General features: G+C 39.6%; 1 protein-coding gene across 2 annotated transcripts in view; it reads left to right on the top strand.

The window, feature by feature from the left end:
• The window catches only part of LOC309702357 (talin-2), a 100,100-nt gene that overhangs the window by 34,329 nt on the left and 46,166 nt on the right, over nucleotides 1-19,605 (top strand). For both annotated transcript variants that reach the window (XM_082527051.1, XM_082527052.1), the window contains exons 3-10: nucleotides 11,655-11,826; nucleotides 12,665-12,762; nucleotides 14,941-15,070; nucleotides 15,232-15,384; nucleotides 16,598-16,740; nucleotides 17,074-17,201; nucleotides 17,356-17,419; nucleotides 17,528-17,632. In XM_082527051.1, the coding sequence (XP_082383177.1) occupies nucleotides 11,691-11,826; nucleotides 12,665-12,762; nucleotides 14,941-15,070; nucleotides 15,232-15,384; nucleotides 16,598-16,740; nucleotides 17,074-17,201; nucleotides 17,356-17,419; nucleotides 17,528-17,632 (957 nt within the window). In that variant the 5' untranslated portion in view covers nucleotides 11,655-11,690. The remainder of the gene's footprint in view (nucleotides 1-11,654; nucleotides 11,827-12,664; nucleotides 12,763-14,940; nucleotides 15,071-15,231; nucleotides 15,385-16,597; nucleotides 16,741-17,073; nucleotides 17,202-17,355; nucleotides 17,420-17,527; nucleotides 17,633-19,605) is intronic.

The following is a 19,605-nucleotide window of genomic DNA, read 5'->3' as shown; positions in this document are numbered from 1 at the left end:
AAACTACATCTGAGACGCTACAGGCCTCAGTATGTTAAATGTTATCGTTCATGACAGCACAATTAGAAACATACTGAGGGGCCGCCAGAAAAAAACCAACACACACACACAGTGGCATGTCTTAGGTCCACAAAGTTGCATCTGAACAAAGCACAAAACTTGTGAATCAACTTTGAACCAAGCATCTTCACTTTGCTCTCATTGGTCCACGGTGGAGATGATGTGGCCATCTCATGACGCACAAAGTGGTCATGATCCACAGTAGCATGTTTGTGCTGGTAAGTGGTGTTTGGGTTTTGCCAAACCCCTCATACCAAGCATGAGGTTGAGGGGTGATCACTGGGATTCATTTACAGGACCTGGGGCGTTGCAGTCATTGAGTTGACCATGAACTCCTCTGTATTGAGGTTTCTCATGTGACATCACGCACACATTGCTCAAGAGTTGTTTGCCTTATTGGGTGTGATGCCATCACCAATTATTGGGGAAAAATATGTATTGACTGTCAGCGGTTCGCAAAGATTGCTGACTCTGGCTACTTGCTGATTGCAGTGATTACTTGAATTTTTTGTTTGTTTGTGTTGGTCTGCAAATACTTGCTAAGCTGAGCTTGGCAGAACATTAAAAAAATTCAACACACACTAGAAATGGTTTGTCTTCAAAGTAAAAGCTGTGCCTCAGCACTACAGCCAACATGCTTCATAATGCGTAACCTTTATTTTGAAGACAAACTGTCAATTTCTGGTTTGTGCTACACTTTTCACAGTTTCATTGCAGCACAGAGAGTAGTTAGCCAGTGTTTGTAGATGGGTAATTTCCATTCAAAGTAAATGCTGTGGTAAGACCTTAAGAGAGGCTCTGGATAAACGCATGACTGCAAACATAAATGAACTGAAGCGACGCTTTAAAGAACAGCATGCCAAAATTTCTCCACATAGATGTGAAAGGTTGATAAAATTGTAAAAAAAAGTAATCACTTCAAGTTATTGCCTGCTAAAGGTGGTTCAACAACTTCCTACTTTTTTTTTTAATTTTTTTTTTTATAGAACCGCATAAAGTCTTGTGAAAACTTTCTTTTTCACGTGAATATCAGACAAACAGTGTTTTCTCATTTTAATGCCTTATAAAGCAGATCAGATGATAGTCGAGCCACAACCTGCCTCGGTAACCATAGCAACCTGTATTTGAACAAATCCTTGAGTAGCAATGGAGTTGTTAGAGGCTGAATCCATATTCTAAATAGAAAACAAAAGCTGTGGTCTTTACTTGAAAACTGCAGTGTGGGAGTAAGTGAGGGTTGTAATGCAAGATCAAGTCCGAGTATTGGCTCAGAAACGAGAAGTCTTACACAGCCACGTTTGTTTTCAAGTACCCGTCAAAGCTGATATCCATATGACAAATTGAGCCAAATTATGGTGGTGACTGTGGTTTGGCTTCATATTTTGAATAGATTCAAGTAGACTCCCTACTTCTAGTTAAGAGGCTGATATGGTCCAGGTTCACGTCACTCAAGATTTTCAGTTCCCGGAAATATTAGTAACAGCTTGAGTAATTTTTTCCGTTAACTTTTATTTACTTAATGTAGGCAAACACAACAAAAAACAGGGTAATGATAATAAATGATCATGCTGACTGTGTTTCACACTGCCTCATTATGTTGAATGTGTTGCAGTTGTGGGACTGTTTGCCTCTCTTCTTCGCTTGCATGAAACTCGACACCTGCACAAGAGCCGCTGCCGACAGAGATGCATCACCTGCCTGGCTTAGCTGCTTGCCAAGCTCGCTCTCTCTCTCTCTCTCTCTCTCTCTCAAATGCACATGCAAAAACACACAGGCACACAAAAGACTTGGAGTTTGTGACCTGTGGCATATGCAGTCTGTCACCTAACCCCACCACCAACCAGGTGGATAATTATGCAAGCAGGGTTTTTTAACATGCAACTTTTTTCCCCCCACGTAGAAGGGTGTGAATGTTCTATATCCTACATGCCTTTTTAAAACCAGGCAATAATGAAAAGCAGTTAAAGTATAACAAGTTTTAGTTTTATGGATGTTAAATTATATTTATTTCAGCATTTGTAACACAGCCAAAAGCCAAAAAGAAGAAAGACTGGTTGTTTAAAGTGTTATCCGACACATGACTTTTCTTTTCCATTTTCCAATTTGGCCTTTAAAAAAATAAATAAAATAAAAATCTAAGATAAAAAATACAGTTGGTTGACACCTGTAAAGCCTCCCTCCCTCAGTCACACTTGTTTCCAACCTGCATTTATCAAAACTTCCTCTGAGACTTAAAAAGACTAAACAGTGGAGTTTGAGTGTTTCTATCTCTCCGATACTAACAGAAGAAAACACCACAGGCCTCGTGGCACACAGGCATAAATATTCATTAACAAGTTTACCTTGAAACCAGATGTGTTTGTATGTGCATGTGACTGTACTCCCAAAGGGTTTCATTTTTTTTCTCCTATGCACTGATGCATTTGAAAGACTTCCAGCATCTGCTCAGTCCGGTGACTCTACTTTAAAAACATTTTACCCAGCGTGAGCCTGTGTGAACTGGAATGCACATGGTGAGCAGTAAGCAGGGTCACCACTTGACTCAGTTGCACTCGGAGAGAGAGAGAGAGAGCGATATTTACTCAGTTCCTCGTCCAACACTTTCCACTGACTCTTTCAACCTCCTGTCCTCTGCAGCCCCATTCATGCTGGCTGGATGATGATGATGACCTCATTTCTAACTGTGCTGGTTTGATTGTGTGTGTGACTAAGCTTGTGTGCTTTAGATCAATTTCATTTCTGCCTGATGAATAGTCAAGAGAGGGTCTAGAATGCCTTGTTTACACTGCGTTTGCCTTGGATATGAGTGGTCATAAAAATTGATTTATTGGCAGCTGAGGTTATTTAGAAGAAAAGGCTGGCTTGTTCCAGATGTACATGAAATTGGTAAACACTGAAACTCATTCATCATGGAATAATTGTCAGGACGACCAACCCTACTTGTGGGAGGGTGTTTGTGTAGTTGAGAAAACATTAACCGAATATATGAAACACTTGAAAGGCCAGTGGAGATGAGGAGCAATGGAAAAGGCCAGCAGGCTGTTAGCTGTGCAAGAGGTGCTAAAAATGAGCAAGACCGATTTTTACAGCGCTTGGAGGGTGGTTTCTTTTCGATTTAGGATTTTAGAACATCAGCACAGCACCGAATTATAAGGAGTTGATTAAACGGTGCCCTTTCGTTCTTCTCAAAGCTTCAAGCATTTCCTCCTGTGGTTTACCTCCAGTAGAACTCTCGCAGCCTCTACGTCGATTATTGTGTGAGCTTACAGATCAAGTTAGAAAATGAATCCTTACATTTGTGTTAGATGATAGAACGCACTTGTTGGCCAACATCCTAATAGCTTTGTCTCACATGAATGTAACCACTGCTTGTACTCTTCTAAGTGTTTTTCTGTGTTATTTAATCAGTATATATTTTAATTCAATTTTAATTCAATTTTTATTCATAATGCTAAGCTGTAAGTTTTTTTTTTTCCTGAACCAGTCTGCAGCATTCAGACTGAGAACCACTGACAAAGATGCTAACTTATGCCAGCGACTTTGAGTTTAAGAGCCAGTGTCAGCATGTGTCGCCTTATAATAATTCAACTAAACCCACTCAGAATTACTATGGTGAAGCCTGACAAAGTACTGCATTATACAGCATGGTCATTATTCGCTAGCAGTGCATAAAAAATGGATGGATCGCAATTTGTAACATGCTCTAGGAGCACATTAGTTTTTCCACCCTGGGGCTAGAGTGTAAGTTTTAGCTTTTGTATGTGGTTTTCACTGATTTTTTTTTTTTTTTTTTTTTGGCTATCAGACATGGTTAATTAAAACTTTGTTATCTTGGTATTTGTTATCAAGCATTTAAAAAGGGGTTTCTTTAAAAAAAAAAAGAAGAAAAAAAAAAGAACAACAACAGCGATTGCTCTCAATCTCCTAGGGGCATGTGCACAGTGAATGTTACGGCATGATAAATACACGCTGCCTTTGTGCAGTGCTTTGGGTCAGAGAATAAATCAACTTTTAACTTCAAATTAGAAAGTGATGTGTTCATCTGGAACAACAAGTTGCTATATGTTACTATGATAAACTGAGAGGCAGGTGGACTATGTGTACATGGGCTTTGCACTAGCCCAGTTTGGCCTTGTGTAGGGTACTAACATGCTCTGGTCAAATATCGAATTGATTGTCTGTCTGGTTCAGAAATCCTCTAGGATTGGCCTGTTTGACTTGTAAGCTGTTCTATTATTGGATTAGAGGACATGTTACTGTAATAGGGCATGGGCATTCCCAGCAGGCACTACTCTGCCTCATTGATCTATTGAGCGGTAGCTACATGTTCTAGCGCTCGTTCTAATTTTCCTTTTATCTCACGAGCTCTTTGTCTTGGAGTTCTCTACACATGAAATCAAATTCTTTGTGCACAGTTACAAAATGTAACACGCTTTCCCTTTACTCTTTCATGTTCTCTGTGAGCTGTCTGTCTCCACTGGTGTGATGCGTGTGTCAAACCCTGTGCCTCTGAGTTTCTAACTCAAATGACACAATGCTTAACACAAACCATACTGACAGCTCCCATCCTTTGGCATCTGTCAGCATTTGTTCTCTTGGATGTGCATTTACTAGCTCCAGTGGAGGTCAGTGCAGCCTAATCCTTAACCCAAAGCAAGGGCAGCAGTCTTGGCAGGTCATTTTATTATTGATAGAGTGTGTCCACAGAGTTGAGATAATGCGCTCATTTAGGACAGTCAATAGGCAACAAAGTCAATTCAATGCAGTTGATTTGCTATAATAAGTGGTGACATACAGTTAGTTTTTATATTGGAGTTTAGGGATACCTGTAAGTCGCTATTTGAGATGTGTGGGATTTATTTGTCTGTGCAAATACAGGGAAGACACAAGCATGCACTATTCGATTATCAGGGCTCTCTACATCTTGTTTCTCTGATAGAGATGTAGTTTTCTTAATTTACTAGAGGTGTAGTGGCAGATGTATGGCAAAACCCCTGACTCCTGTCGGCTGGAATTACCCGGTAGTTACCAAAATATAGACACAGGTGAATCGGTGCACACCGTACCGAATAAAGCTTCCATTACAACACAGCATATCCTGTAATCTGTCATCTTTACTGTGTGTAGACACTTGGTGTGTTCTGTTATTTTAGTATTTAAGCCAGTATTATCTCACAGGCAGAATACTTACCTTAAGTTCGGTGGTTCGATCCCAGGCTGCATCCTGGCTGCATGCCAAATATCCTTGGGCAAGATACTAACCCCGTGTTTGCCTACTGGTGGTGGTCAGAGGGCCCGGTGGCGCCTGTGTCCGGCAGCCTCGCCTCTGTCAGTGCGCCCCAGGGCAGCTGTGGCTACAATGTAGCTTGCTATCGCCAGTGTATGAATGTGTGTGTGAATGGGTGGATGACTGAATGTAGTGTAAAGCGCTTTGGGGTCCTATGGACTAGAAAAGCGCTATACAAATGCAGGCAGGCCATAAGTTAGATTGTACCAGGTCTGTTACAAAGTGCTGTCTTAGGAATAGACTGGGTTACACAGCCTGCAGGCTTCGTAACTCACATGAATGCAAACATTAAGTAAATGTATCAGTGCACTTTGAGATGGGGGACTTTTTCCATGTTGACAAAGCTTTTGTGATGAGAGATGGAGGTAGACCATTGTTTAGAAGAGACGGATAACATCAGAACACATCTTTACACCTTTGGCAATGGGATGGACGATACCTGAATGATTAGTTTAAGAGGTGTGGCTCTTGGGGGAATTGTTTTGAAACACAAATCTAAAACGGGCCAAAATAGAAATGCATGAGTAAAGCATAAGTACTACAAATTGTCGCACAGTGCTGCAAGTAACTACAAGCCTAGAGTAATTCCTCACTCTTCAGTACTTTAAACAGGATATAGAAGTCGTATTGTCTAGATCAGGTGGCAGGAGATCGAGGGATGCACCTGGGACGTGTCTAAGCTAACACATTCACGGCGCTTCCCTTTTGCTCATGGCAATTCTGTTGAAGGGTATTAACTTCCCTGTCGGCCTCTCGGACATAGTCTTTGGCGGCAGGTACATGTACATTGTCACCTTTATTCAGGGTAAATATGATACGTAGATAAAATGCTGAAGACCTTCAGGGCTCGCTTGTTTGAAATCTGAGCTCATTGTTGCTGGCAAAGAATTTTTCCTTACTTTAGTTTTTCTTTGTGATGGCATTCATCATAGGACAGAGAATCAAGAATAAGTATGGCGTGTCGGTGCATCACAGCTCGAATATGCTGGATTTTAACCTGTGGATTATTTGGGACATTGCTGGGTTTTCTCCTTGTTTTCCTTCCACTAACCAAAGATATAGATATTGGCTTGTTTTAATTATTTTCTAAATTGATTATGGGTGTTTGTTTCCTGTCTGTGTTAATCCTGTGGATGGATTGGCAGTTTGACCAGGATTTACCCCAGCTTCTGCTCAATAATAGAGGTGATAGTTTCCACCCACCCACAATTCTAGTTGGGTAAGAGCACAAGACTAAAATGAACTAACGTTGGATCAAGTTGTTTCTTATCAGAAATGCAGAGCATTTAACAGAAAGGTGCGGATGTTTAACCAAGTATTAGGATGACTTGGGGTTGCGCTTTTGCTGGGATCAATTTAAGGTTTTGATTTCATTTTGATGTGAACATTATTTGGGTAGGGTTAGGAAAATGTAATAGCTTGATTTTGAACTGCACGCTCTTACAGTTCCTTAAATTTTCTGAGCTATGAGGGTGCCAAGTTATGCAGGATCTAAAAGTAATGACACCAGCAGACATGTTCCACCCACATATTCAATTAGAGGGCCAAACTGTACCACGTGGCTATAGACTGTAATAACCTGCAATTTTCTGGTGAAAAACGCTCTTTGATTGTAGTGCTAATTAGTGAAGGTTAAGAAATTGAAGTAAAACAAACTGTTTTTAAATTTAGATTATTACATCCCAAAATCCATGCATGAAATGTACTGAGTGGTCATAAAGGGGACTTTTATAGAACATATACATAGAACAATGTATATTAGTCATCATGTTTAGTGACACTTCTCTGAAAATCCACACTTATTACTCATTCAGGGCCAGTGCACTGTGATTAAACTGGCCCTGAATGAGTTTCTGCTATGGTTGGTGTACGTCACATGAAAAATGTTGTTTACAGCAAAGCGGTCCTGTTGAATATTCGTCGTTATGTGAGCCTGCAGTACATCAAAGGAGTGTAGGTGTAACTGGTGCAGTGGGTTTAAAGTCAGGAGGGGAACGGAGGCTTTGTGTTGAGTGTGGGAGTCTACAGTGTATTAATGATTAAGGATTTATACGTTCTCTGTCTGTGTTACTCTTACATGTACTGGTGGTTCGGTGTGTGAGGGCAGCGGCACCTTTTCCTCTGCTCGAGGGGCCTCCTTTCCTAAAAATCGCTAACGTTTCCTCACATTCTGGTGGTTTTAACTCCTCTTCTGCTGTTTGGTGGCAATTAGCTTTGATGTTTAGGTGTAGCTTTGAGAGGCAGGTGTATAAAATAGACAGAAAATGCTGCTAACTGACAACACCCTGATGCAGGTGGATGAATTGTACAGCCACATAAAAGCAGATGAGCAGGTAATCAAAGTGTGCAGGCAAACAGACGGGCCTGCCTCCAGATGGATTCGCCAGAATGGAGCGAAATTATGCCAAGAATGAAATAGCTGACTACTGTAGTCACCGAAAACAAAACTCCTCTTCATCGAATCAAGTGAAACTCGAGATGCAAGTCTTTGAGTTCTTTGTTTGGTTATTGCCATAAAACATGTTTAGACCCATAGATTTTCTCTTTGCCTGTAAACTGATCAATTAATTGGTCTTTTACCTGCTGCTTTGGCTAATATACTACCAAATCTGGGAAATTAAGGGTTGTAATATTAGAATGTTTTCCCACACTCGTTTTTAATTAACATCTGGCTGACTAACAATATACCAAAATTTAAAAAAAAATACGTTTTTAAATGCCATGCTAACAACACCAGTCTATCCATTCCAAATTACAATAACTGATTGGATTTCCTACTTGATTTGTCAACAGCTACAGGTTCATGTTAGCTGCTCACATGACTCGAGTCTCAGGTGTTTTAAAAGATTTGGTTTTGTCTTCATATTTTTCTTCAAGAAGGCTATGCATTTTTTTATTTAGTTTTATTTACAGATTAGTTTAATATCCTAATGAGGTAAAGTCTTTATATGTCATTTATGTTCCTCTTAGAATTTGTGTTTTGTTTTTTTTATGTCTGAATATTCATTTTTTCTTTTTCAAAACTAAATCAAGAGAGTTGCCACTTTAATTTAGGTGCATACACGATTACTGAGCAGGTTAGTTGGTACTGCATGCCCACTGGAGCTGTATTCCCTCATTGGATTTTGTTGCGGTTTAATGAGTTGGCTGTACTCAAGTGTTTTGGGGGCTTTACAATCACATTTGATCTCGGCAAATCCTTTCTCGTCTCAGAGAAGCGAAAATGCACGATGGGACGCTTTGCCGGTAATCTGGCGTCGACAGAGACGCTGCTTTGCCTTAATGTAGGATGAACCTTTATATTTGCGTAATGGGCCTTATCGGGAGTGTCATGCTCTCAATCAAGCTCATCATTTGGTTTACCGTGCGTGATTTGGATTTTAGCAGGTAAAATGTTTGACGGCTATCATGCTCGGGATGTTTTTAGCCATGTTTGTTTACGGAAACAAATCGGTTCCTCTCGTGAATATGTTGTTTGTGTGCAGTGAAATGGAATTATAATTCACAGAGGATTCACATCTTACAGAAGCTCAAAAGGGTTTAAAGGAGGATAAGTAAAACATGCTGTGTGACAACCAATTTTCATATTACTGCTAAGGCTAAAAGGATTTTGTGTGAGCCGATTGTGTGGGTGTTCTTTTTTTTTTTTTTTTTTTTTTAGTTTCCGATTTGACTCGGGACCCAAATGGTGTGTGGCTTTACTGTGCATTCACTGTGCTTATCCATCGCCAGGTTTGCCACCTGTATTGAAATGGGAGACTGCACAGAATAACATTTCAGCAGCATGGTTGACACTAATAAGATGTGTTATGCTACAGTTTAAATGTTCAAAACAGGGAAAATGCATAAAGTTGCAGTCAAAAATGGATTTTTGTGCTTGTGGTGCCATACCTCCTTTATTGTTAGTGATTGGCTGAATCTACTTGTGTTTCCCCTGTCACAGTTTTTTTTGTAATATTACAAACCTTTTTACAGAAATGCTTGAATGTTGTTTAAATAAAAAGAATTTTAAAAATTCTTCAGAAAATTACAATCACTGGTGTGAAAAAGTAGCAAATGTCCAAAGAAAAACTTTGAACTATTGCTCAAGAGCACTTTAAAAGGTTGCAAGAAACTCTGGCTCCTTGGAAGCAGAAGAGGGCTGGCTCAATTGAAGGACTGGAGCGATTCCAGATATTTCATCCACTGAAAACCTTTACTGAATACATATGAAGTGAATGATATGAAGAAAGTAGTGCTGCCAGCTAATGTCGTTAAATTATAAGCAAATCATTGGTTCCATTATTATTGTGATCGCAGCATTCCCAACTTTTTTGGAAATGGGGTTAATGTTTATCTTTTCCTCCTGTTCATCTTTCTCCACTAATGGCTGATGATTACATTTCTGAAATTCTGTAAAGTTTGTTTCTTGGCAAAAAGATAGAAAGCACTGTAAGCTTAGCAGATAAAGGGAATATAAAAAAAGACCCCAAAACAATCATGACCGTGACTCTGAAACAGATGCTGCTGATGCTTCACGCAGCGATGCAGAATTTGTAGTATTCCAGAAATCTGTTCATATACGTGTAAATCACCCTCAGCCCTGACAGGGTTCCCACAAGCTCACCTTGTTGGTTTTTTCATAGCTGATAACTGGTCTTTTAAGACAGATGTTTTCATATTGTTGGTTAGCGGGCGATCACCAGAATAGCAGCTCATATCTATTTTAGGATGGTGTTTTTGCTAGTGTCATGATCTGACACTCTTATATTTTGAGTAGGAGCCAGTTGTTAGCAGTTGAAGTGTTTGGATTGGCTCCAGGAACTATCAGCAAGAGGTTTGGGAAAAGGCTTGACTGACTAAGACGGAATACACAGCAATAAGGAATGTACAGGCTTGAAAGTCTGCGTAAATGGTTTGTTAATAGAACATTTTAACAAGTGCTAAACTGAGACACAACACATATTAACATAATGGATTTTTTTTTTTTTTTTACCCAACTTGAGATGCATATCTGAAAAATGCCTGGCTGTGTTATTACCGGCTTCAGAATACCACGGTGACATGTCAACATGGTGCAAGACGAACGCTCCAATCCTTTGTGCGAGTTAATCTCACATAGGAACCAGATTTTGAGAGTCTGAGTCAGGGTTAGAGGCCAGCGGAGCAGAGGGGAAGCTGCCTGTGTACTTCAGCTATGGCCCAGGCTAACCTCTGACCTTTGACTCTCCTGTGCCACAGGGTATTCCTATGTTCTCATTGGTGACAGACAGGATGTGCTCTGTCAGCGAGGTCACGGCTCTTTTCTCCCTTTTCTCTGTTTTAGTTGTGAATCGCAGCAGTGTTGAATCTGAAAGTGTACGAGCATCCTCCTCCTCCTCGTGCATTTCTAATGACATAAAACTGTCTAAGATGGATTAAAATTGCACGTTACACGCTGAAAACTATTGTTAAAGCAAGCATTTTTATAGCATCTAAGATAAAAATGCAGCAGTGTGTGAGAGGACTTTCATTATTTCATCTCAGTATTGTCTTTCTTTTCTTTTCTTTTAAAAAAAAAATGTATGGACAGATGATTGACAGCGTGTGTTTTCTTACACTGTTGGTTTGCGTGTTGCAAGAGAACATCAAGCATTCTGTTATTTCAACAATGTAGGACTCATGTTGACTTTATCTTAGATAAGTTGGAAATTGCTCTGTTTCCTTTCTGAAGAAGGAAATTTCATGCAGGCTTTTCTTGCTGCTCCCCCCCCCCCCCCCCCCCCCCATCCCCATTGGCAAAGAAACATCAACGACTTAAGCGGGTTTTACCCACCTAGTATGAAAACAATTGTAGAGAGCTGCCTCTCTGCTTCCAGTTGTTGTTGTTGTTGCTGCTTTTCTGCTTTAGTTTTAAATCTTTCACAGAGAAGAGACTTTTTCTTTGTCCCCAGCAGGGACCAGATGGGCCATTTTCAAAAAGTGATAAATTTGTTAGCTCCTTTTTGTTTTATGAAGCATGAAAATTTCATTGTTTATGATGGTGCAAGGAGATGTTTTCCTTAAGTATGTGTTATGAAAGAGTGATATACTACAAGAGCTTAGGTTATGCATTTTCCCGTGCATGAAGCACCACAGTGGTGCCACACTGGATATATTAGAAATATTAGAATATAAAAACAGCATAGAGAGATTTGTGTTTCAGAGACCCTCCCCTCCAAAACAACTGAAGGGGCATTCTTCTTCTTCACCATCTGGCTCTTTTATCCTGTTCAACGAGTTTCTTCCCTCTGCTCAAATTTGAGACTCGCGCCTTGTTAATAAACTCAACCTCTTTGATTTTTGCCAGGTGTAGCTGCAGCGCTCGCCCGCACCGCCTGGCAAGATGGTGGCGTTGTCACTGAAAATCTGCGTGCGGCAATGCAACGTTGTGAAGACGATGCAGTTTGAGCCCTCCACAGCTGTCTATGATGCCTGCAGGATCATCAGAGAGAGGGTCCCAGAGGCTCAAACTGGACAGGGTGAGAATTAACTCTACTTGGTTGCAAAAACTTGGTTTTTTCTTTGTAAAGACAAAGAGAGAAGTATAAACTTTACTGGCTGTGGTGAAGACTTTTGCAGCAAAAAGCAATATGATGGAAATGTGGCTTAGATAATATTTGATTTACAAAATGTAGAGACGTTAAAGTCTCATTTGGTAGGTTTATATGTCATTTACACTGCTTTAAATTGGATTGCAGTCAATAAACTAATGCTTGGATTAGATTATGTCACAATTTTGGCTGCTTTGCTTCTGATTAAGTCAGTGGGTCTCAAACTTCTTCAGACATGAACCTTCTTTCAGACCCTCCCTCCCTCCCCCCCCAAAAAACACAACAACTTGTTTTTGTGTATCAATCACTGATTCAAGTTGACATCCAGCGATTGAAATGTCAATATGACAATTAAATCGTGTTTAATTTGCTTTACATAAATCACATTCGTGTTAAAATTAATTTCATTGGCTCTTTACTCTGCAAAGTTAGTCTCACAGTTTAAGAACCACTGAATTAAGCAACCATGGAATCTGAAATTTTTGCCATTACTTCCATGACCCCAATGCTAGCTTTCCATTTTACACAAGTAGCAGGTCTGACTTATCTGTTCCATTCAGCAGCACCAAAGTCATCATCCCTCTTTTGATTTTCCATGTTTACAGACTTGCCTTGCGCTCTTATGACCATTGTTACAGAACATGTGGTGAATGCTGTCATAGAGGGGTCATTATAGAGTTGATGTCATTTAATCTGATCCTGGCCTAGGGAGTCATTTTCAGTTCTTTAATGTCTAAAGTAGAGTTGTTTCTTCTCACTGCTACAGCTTCAGACTATGGCCTGTTTCTTTCGGATGAAGACCCCAGAAAAGGCATCTGGTTGGAATCTGGAAGGACGCTGGATTACTACATGCTCCGCAATGGGGTAAATAAATGTAACCGTGAATTATGGATAACTGGCATCATGGGGGCGACACACGCACACACACGCACACGCACACACACACACGCACGCACGCATGTGAATAACGCTGTGTCATAAACAGCATAAACTGATGCTTGGTGGTCCCAGCGTCTCACACATTTTCTAATCATTGGAGGTAGCAAAATTACAAACACTCTTCACTTAAGTAGAGGTACAGATACTTGTGTTTTAAAAAAAAAAATAAAAAAATACAGTTGTAAAAGTTGGAAGTACTGGTTTAACTCAAATAAATAAAAGGCTAACTGAACTTCCTGCCATAATAACACCATACTAATATAAAAAATAATATTAATACAAAGGAATGTGAATCTCATTTCAACCTAAATTCGAATTCTAATGAATTTATTCAGCTTGAACATCTGTTAAGTAGAACTGAAGCGGAGAAAAACTCTCTTTGCCTTTGCCTGCATTATAGATGAGTGACTTTGCCACCACACCTGAGCAAATATACGCAGATATTATATGAGTTATCATGGCTGATTTCCCATAAAGGTGGAATTTAGTGAGTGAATCTAATCAGCATCATCAACTTAAATATAATTTACCCTCAATGGAACATAACATTGACTATGAACAGCACAGCTTTGCTGCACCAATCCAACATGGTGCATTACTGCAAACAGATCAGTGAAACCTTTGCACTTTAATTTGATTTGCAGAATATTTCACAATATGAAAAAAGCAAGATTATTCTATAAATCCCATATGTGTTTAAAAGGCTTTAAATTTCCACATTATCAAATGTCCTGGAGTAGCTGCCTTCTCCCTCTGCTGTCCGGCTTTATATCTTTCCATCTCTTTGTAAAGTTAGAGCTCATTCTTTTCCCTTCCTGGGAAATACGGCAGCTGAACATTTAGTTAGCAGACACACTGTGTGACAAACTACAGACCAGCACTTTGTGTGTTTGCTGATATTTGGTGAGCTGCCAGAAATCTGAAATTACCCGTCACTTAAAAGAAAAAGAGTTTACTCCCTTCATGCGCACTCCTCTTCTGCAGTGCTAGTTAGAATCAGAAGTATTGCGACCATAACCCCTGAGTGTAGTACAATAAGTCATATCATTTTGTGTATTTTTTATGTATTTTTTCTTCCTGTTTTTTGTCTTTTTCACCCTCCCCTTTAAGTGTGTAACCATCGATTGATCCACCAGTATATTGTCTAGTTTTGTTTAAATGTGTGTAATGGCAGGAAATATCTCCCCTCAGATGTTACCTAATGTAATGTAACAAGCCTGTTTTCAAAATATAAGAAGTACAAAGTTAGAGGTACTTGTTTTATAATGTAGGAAGGACAAAATAATTCTACTTAAATACAATTTCAAAGTCTTGATATTTTGTTACTTCCCGCCTCTGCTAACAATACTTCTGTTACCTGGCATTAAGACTGGGAGTGGGAGTTAAAGCCTTGCAGTGTTGAATATATCAGCAAAATGCTTCATTGTTTGAGCGTATTTAAACATTTTATCTGATTTAAAAAAAAAAAAAAAAAAAACATTTTCGATCGACATAAATTCACTAAAGAGAAATTGAAACAGCTGCCAAAAATCTCATTCAGACACACATCATGCACAGGAAGACAAAACAAAGAAGCACCCCGAGAAAATAAAAGCATAAGCTACAACTGGGAACCAAGACACTGAGAACATCGAAAGAAGATTTTAAAAGCGATCCTTAAAGAAGTGCTATAGCCAGCTTTAGATCGCTTGCCAGCTTGTTTCAGAGGCTCTGATTCTCACTGCCAAAGGCCTGATACACTCTGGTGTTCTATTTAACTGCATATCACAGCCCCTCGGTACATTTGTGCTTGTGGTTTTGCAGCTCTAAATGGTTTCTCCTCTTTAAATCTACCAAAGGCAACCCAGGTAGAAGGCATGACTGTGACCAATTATTCTGAACCAAATCTCGTCTCATTGTTGAGATTGGAGGGGAGCAGCAGGCTGTGATAGGCAGCCGTTAAATACGGTTTTCTGGCCTTTATTCTCCCCTCTCTCTACGCAACCTGGATGCTTGTGATCTTTTTCTAAGTAGTTACTTTGACTCTCTCTCTCTCCCTTCATTCTTCTTTCTTCATTTTACTCACATTTTCCCCCTCTCTCTACCTTTTTTGTTTTCAACCAGGATATTCTTGAATACAAGAAGAAGCAAAGACCACAGAAAATTAAAATGCTGGATGGGGCTGTCAAAACTATCATGGTGGACGACTCCAAAACAGTGGGAGAGCTGCTTGTGACTATATGCAGTAGAATAGGTACATCATATCTTTGTTTTCTTGTGCTGCCAATCCTCTCTGTGTTACAAATCTGTTGAATCTGTGCTGAACCTTTATGGACACACACACAAGAAAAGAATAATCTTTCCATGTGAAATCCTTTTCCTCCTATCTCTGATGGGAATCCTTTCTTTCCCCAGGCATTACAAACTACGAGGAATACTCTCTGATCCAGGAGACGGTGGAGGAGAAGAAGGAGGATGGCATGGGTACCCTGAAGAAAGACAGAACACTTTTGCGAGACGAGAGGAAGATGGAAAAGCTGAAAGCCAAGCTTCACACAGACGATGACTGTGAGTTCAAGAAAGAAAATGAAAACACAAGTTTTCCCTATTTTTTTTATTTTTTTTAAAGTGAAGTCTTTTACCAGAAACATGTTATATATGGAAAGCGGCAGTTTAGTAGCCCACGTTCACAGCTCTCTGCGATATCTACCAGCTTTCACTGGAATGTGGGAGTACTAAATCTAAACTCCTGATCCCAGGTCAAAACATCTCACTTCCTGCCTATATTGCATCCAAGATAGGAATGCAGCTGTTATTCTGTGCCTGTGTGCAAAATCACTGCTTCCTTCCCTTTTTACTCCCTCACATATAGCAGAAGATTAAAGCCTTACTCTGTAATAAAGGTGAGCCTCACCTGGGAAGGACTGAATAGAGACAGGAAAGATGGACTTGCTTGTATTTCAAGAATAAGGGGATGTAGATTAGTCTGGTTGGGACCATAGTCTGTTTAATTTATGGTAATTATAGTTGATGTCAAATCCAAATAAATGTCCATAAATTCACTTTGCAGCATTTGTTGTCCCATAAGCTTATAATGTATATAAAACAAAGATGGAGCCACCATGAACAGCAGGTTTGAAGTCCCATCTTTAAACCTCAATTTAGCATTTTAGCCGTCTTAGCTTTCAGAAGCCAAAAGTTACGGTATTTGGAGGAATATGCAGCCCTACCAAACCTGGGTGGCAAGGTGGATCCATAGCCACAGATACCTGTTTATTAGTGCTAAGTAACATATAGGTAAATAGTTAAACTGGCTTGTAGTACAGTTAACTGCAAAGTGAGCCTCCAGCACTGCAAACACTGTTATGAGTTTAGCTACAGCGTAGCAGACAGCAGCTGCCTGTTTCAGCACCCACCTGCCACTTAAAGCAGCCACGCCCCTAACACTGCAGAACTTTTATGCTTTCGCACAATTTAAACAGTTGAGTTATAAAAAAGGGCCACGTGCCACAAATGAGGAAATTTGCTACAGAGATGACAGGTGGCCCTTTTTTTTTCTTAATTGGGCAAAATGTATTTACATTTGCTTTTTCCAGCCACGAATGTGAAGATGCAATTTGGTGTTTATCAAAAACAAATACTTGTAAAAAAAATTGAATAAATAAACCACACACACAAAACAAACTTGCTATTGTATATGGTGAACATTAAATAAAGATAATAGACCTATGCCTCTTTAACAAGAGATTTCTATGAACTTGTTATTTTTTAATTTTTTTAGTGAACTGGCTGGACCATAGCAGAACATTCAGGGAGCAGGGAGTGGACGAGAACGAGACTCTTCTCCTGAGACGCAAGTTCTTCTACTCTGACCAGAATGTAGACTCCAGAGACCCAGTTCAACTCAACCTGCTTTACGTACAGGTCTGGAACTTACTTTTAAATATGTCTTCCTCTCATTTTTCATTTCAGCAGTTCATGACTGTTGAAGCAGCAGTTTGCCAGTGTCAAAAACAGACACTCGGATAAGAGTGTCTCTCCTCTCCTGAGTAAAACAGGATGTGAGCAGACGATATGCAGTAAAATCCATTTTTCTCTTGTCTCCTAATGGTGACAAGCAGCTACAAAATGTGCACACGGCTGGCTTTTTTTGATCAATTAAGAATTATGCAAGTCTAGAAAACAGATACAGTGGAAAATAAAGTCATAAACTTGATGTCTACAGTTAATTACTGACCGTTTTAATTTGTCTTTTAGGCTCGAGATGATATCCTGAACGGTTCCCACCCGGTCTCGTTTGATAAGGCCTGCGAGTTTGGAGGGATTCAGGCCCAGATCCAGTTTGGACCTCACATAGAGCATAAACACAAACCCGGATTCTTGGAGTAAGCATCTGTGTCATGACGTCTGTGGAAAAACTTGTAAAATATTAGGGTTTTTTTTTCTTTTTGTCAGAAATAAACAGAAAAGGAAACAACAAAAGGAGAGTTCAGACTTTTTTCATGAGTTTCAGCTTCTTATTTTTCCTTTCTTTTCTAGCCTGAAAGAGTTTCTACCCAAAGAGTACATAAAGCAGAGAGGAGCTGAAAAGAAAATATTCCAGGTGTGTTCGTGTTGTCCCTTTTGATAAATGTACACATTGGTGCACAAGCGTGAAACGGGGGGATTTTCAGTGTTCTGAAAATCAATACATGAAAAATCTGACCTGCAGGAGCACAAGAACTGTGGCGAGATGACCGAGATTGAGGCAAAAGTAAAGTATGTCAAATTGGCGCGGTCTCTGCGGACATACGGCGTCTCCTTCTTCCTCGTCAAGGTAAGTTTTTAAAATCATCCATTTGTCCTTTTACCAAATGTTTGAAGTACCAATGCCCTATTTTATTCCTTCAAAAAGTAAAAATATAGCCTCAAGTTCTCTACTTGCCTTTTTATTTTTTTATTTATTGTAATAGGAAGCAGATTTTGGAATTATCCGAACTGTAGTCGGAGCCTTTTATCTTCACAGCATGAAATCTGTCCTCTGGGTTTGGTGCTAACTGGATAAAGAGGCTGATGGTGGACTCCGCTTGTATAAACTGTCTGCTCCTATTTGAACTCTCGCAGCTCGTTATGTCACCTTAAACTAAGCAGAGTACCTGTTGCAAAAAACCAAAATTTCAAGATGAAAGAATGCGCTGCGTGCAAAAGCAAGAACCCTTTTGTGATTTGTTTGCCATGCATTTTCCCCTTGCACACCTCTCTCGCTAACACACATACAAACACACACTGGCAGCACCTCCTCTGCAGGGAGTTCAGTGTGTTCCTGGAAGGAAACCAAATGTTGTCTGTGCAGCCGAGTGTGGCACTAAGATTATTTCAGAGTGAGTAGGGAGGAAGTGGAGTGAATGAGATATACAAGGAGACATTGCACAGGTAAACCAGCGATACTGAATCTCTTGAAGAAGTCCAGCTGCCAACAGATACGAGCTGATGGGAGCAATTTGCAGACTTCCAAATGCAGTACCTATAAAACTGTTCTGACAAGAGTATCAGAGTGACTTTTCCCCCCACGTAATTAGTCACAAAGAGGACATCCTGCAATGGAAATCTCCATTTGCATCATTTGTTCCTGTCAGCTTCGCTGCGCTCTAGTAGAAAATTGGATATTTCCTGGTATTACTGGGACAAGTCACTTGCGCTTTTCATTAATAGCTTTCATCACAAAAGGATAAAGAGCAAAAATGTATCTTGTTTTTTTTGTTTTTTGAAAAGGAAAAACAAAAAAACACTGTGTTGTAGGGCTGTGCGATATGACCAAAATCTCATATCCCGATGTAAGAATTCTATCATCCCGATAACGATATAAATCACAAAAATGTAACATTTTCTGTAAATTCTGTGAATCTCGGACAGCTCGACTTGCGGGAAGTGTTTCCAGCTGCGTGTCATGTAGCTGCAGTCGAGTGCTTTAACACATGCATGAAACTATACATTTTTAGACATAAGTTGTAACGGCCGTTTTCTTTGTGAGGTTTTTTTTTTTTTTACTTCTCATCCGTAAATAATCTGCTCTTTCACGTGATTCAGTTTATTTTGAAAAGTCTCAACAGGATATTGAGCTTCATTGTGAAAGGTCTATGTGGAACATAAACAAGCGGACACGCGGTGGTTTTACCGTCCTTGTTGCTAACCAAAACGCATAAAAACAGGCGCTTGTGTGGTTATATTAAATATAAGAGAAAGAGAGAACTTTAAGAAATTAATATAGCCACTACAGTGACCATCAAAACGATGAAAAAATGTTGCTGTAAACAGTTCATTTTGCGACACCACGAAACAAACGTTTTTATATAGTCATCTGATATATATTGTTATATTGAACAGCCTTACTGTGTTGTATTGGTTCAATAGCTTTTAGCGAGTGGCTTGTGTATTCCTTTATTCTATACATAAAAATATAGATAGCCATTATATCTGCTCACCTTTTGTTGTCTGTCATCACTAAGGTTAATTTTACGGAGCAGAAACATTTTAAAAACAACCGTGGGGGGGAAAAAAAAAATCCGCCGATAGTCTCTAACCTATAACTAGTGATGTGCGGATCGATACTGAAATATCGATTCTTCCGATACCAGCAATTTATGTTCTAGAATCGATTCTCATATTATAATATCGATATTTTAGTACTGTGGGGTAAATTTGTAGTTTTCCATTAAAATGAACGCAGTAGAAAGAAACTATATCATTCGGATTGTCTAATTTGGAAGGAACTACTTCCTCTTACGCCTTTCATAGTCATGTGCGAAATAC

The sequence above is a fragment of the Aulonocara stuartgranti genome (assembly GCF_965226115.1).
Source record: "Aulonocara stuartgranti genome assembly, chromosome: 1".
Classification (NCBI taxonomy): domain Eukaryota; kingdom Metazoa; phylum Chordata; class Actinopteri; order Cichliformes; family Cichlidae; genus Aulonocara; species Aulonocara stuartgranti.
This window is presented reverse-complemented; position numbering and strand designations above follow the sequence as displayed.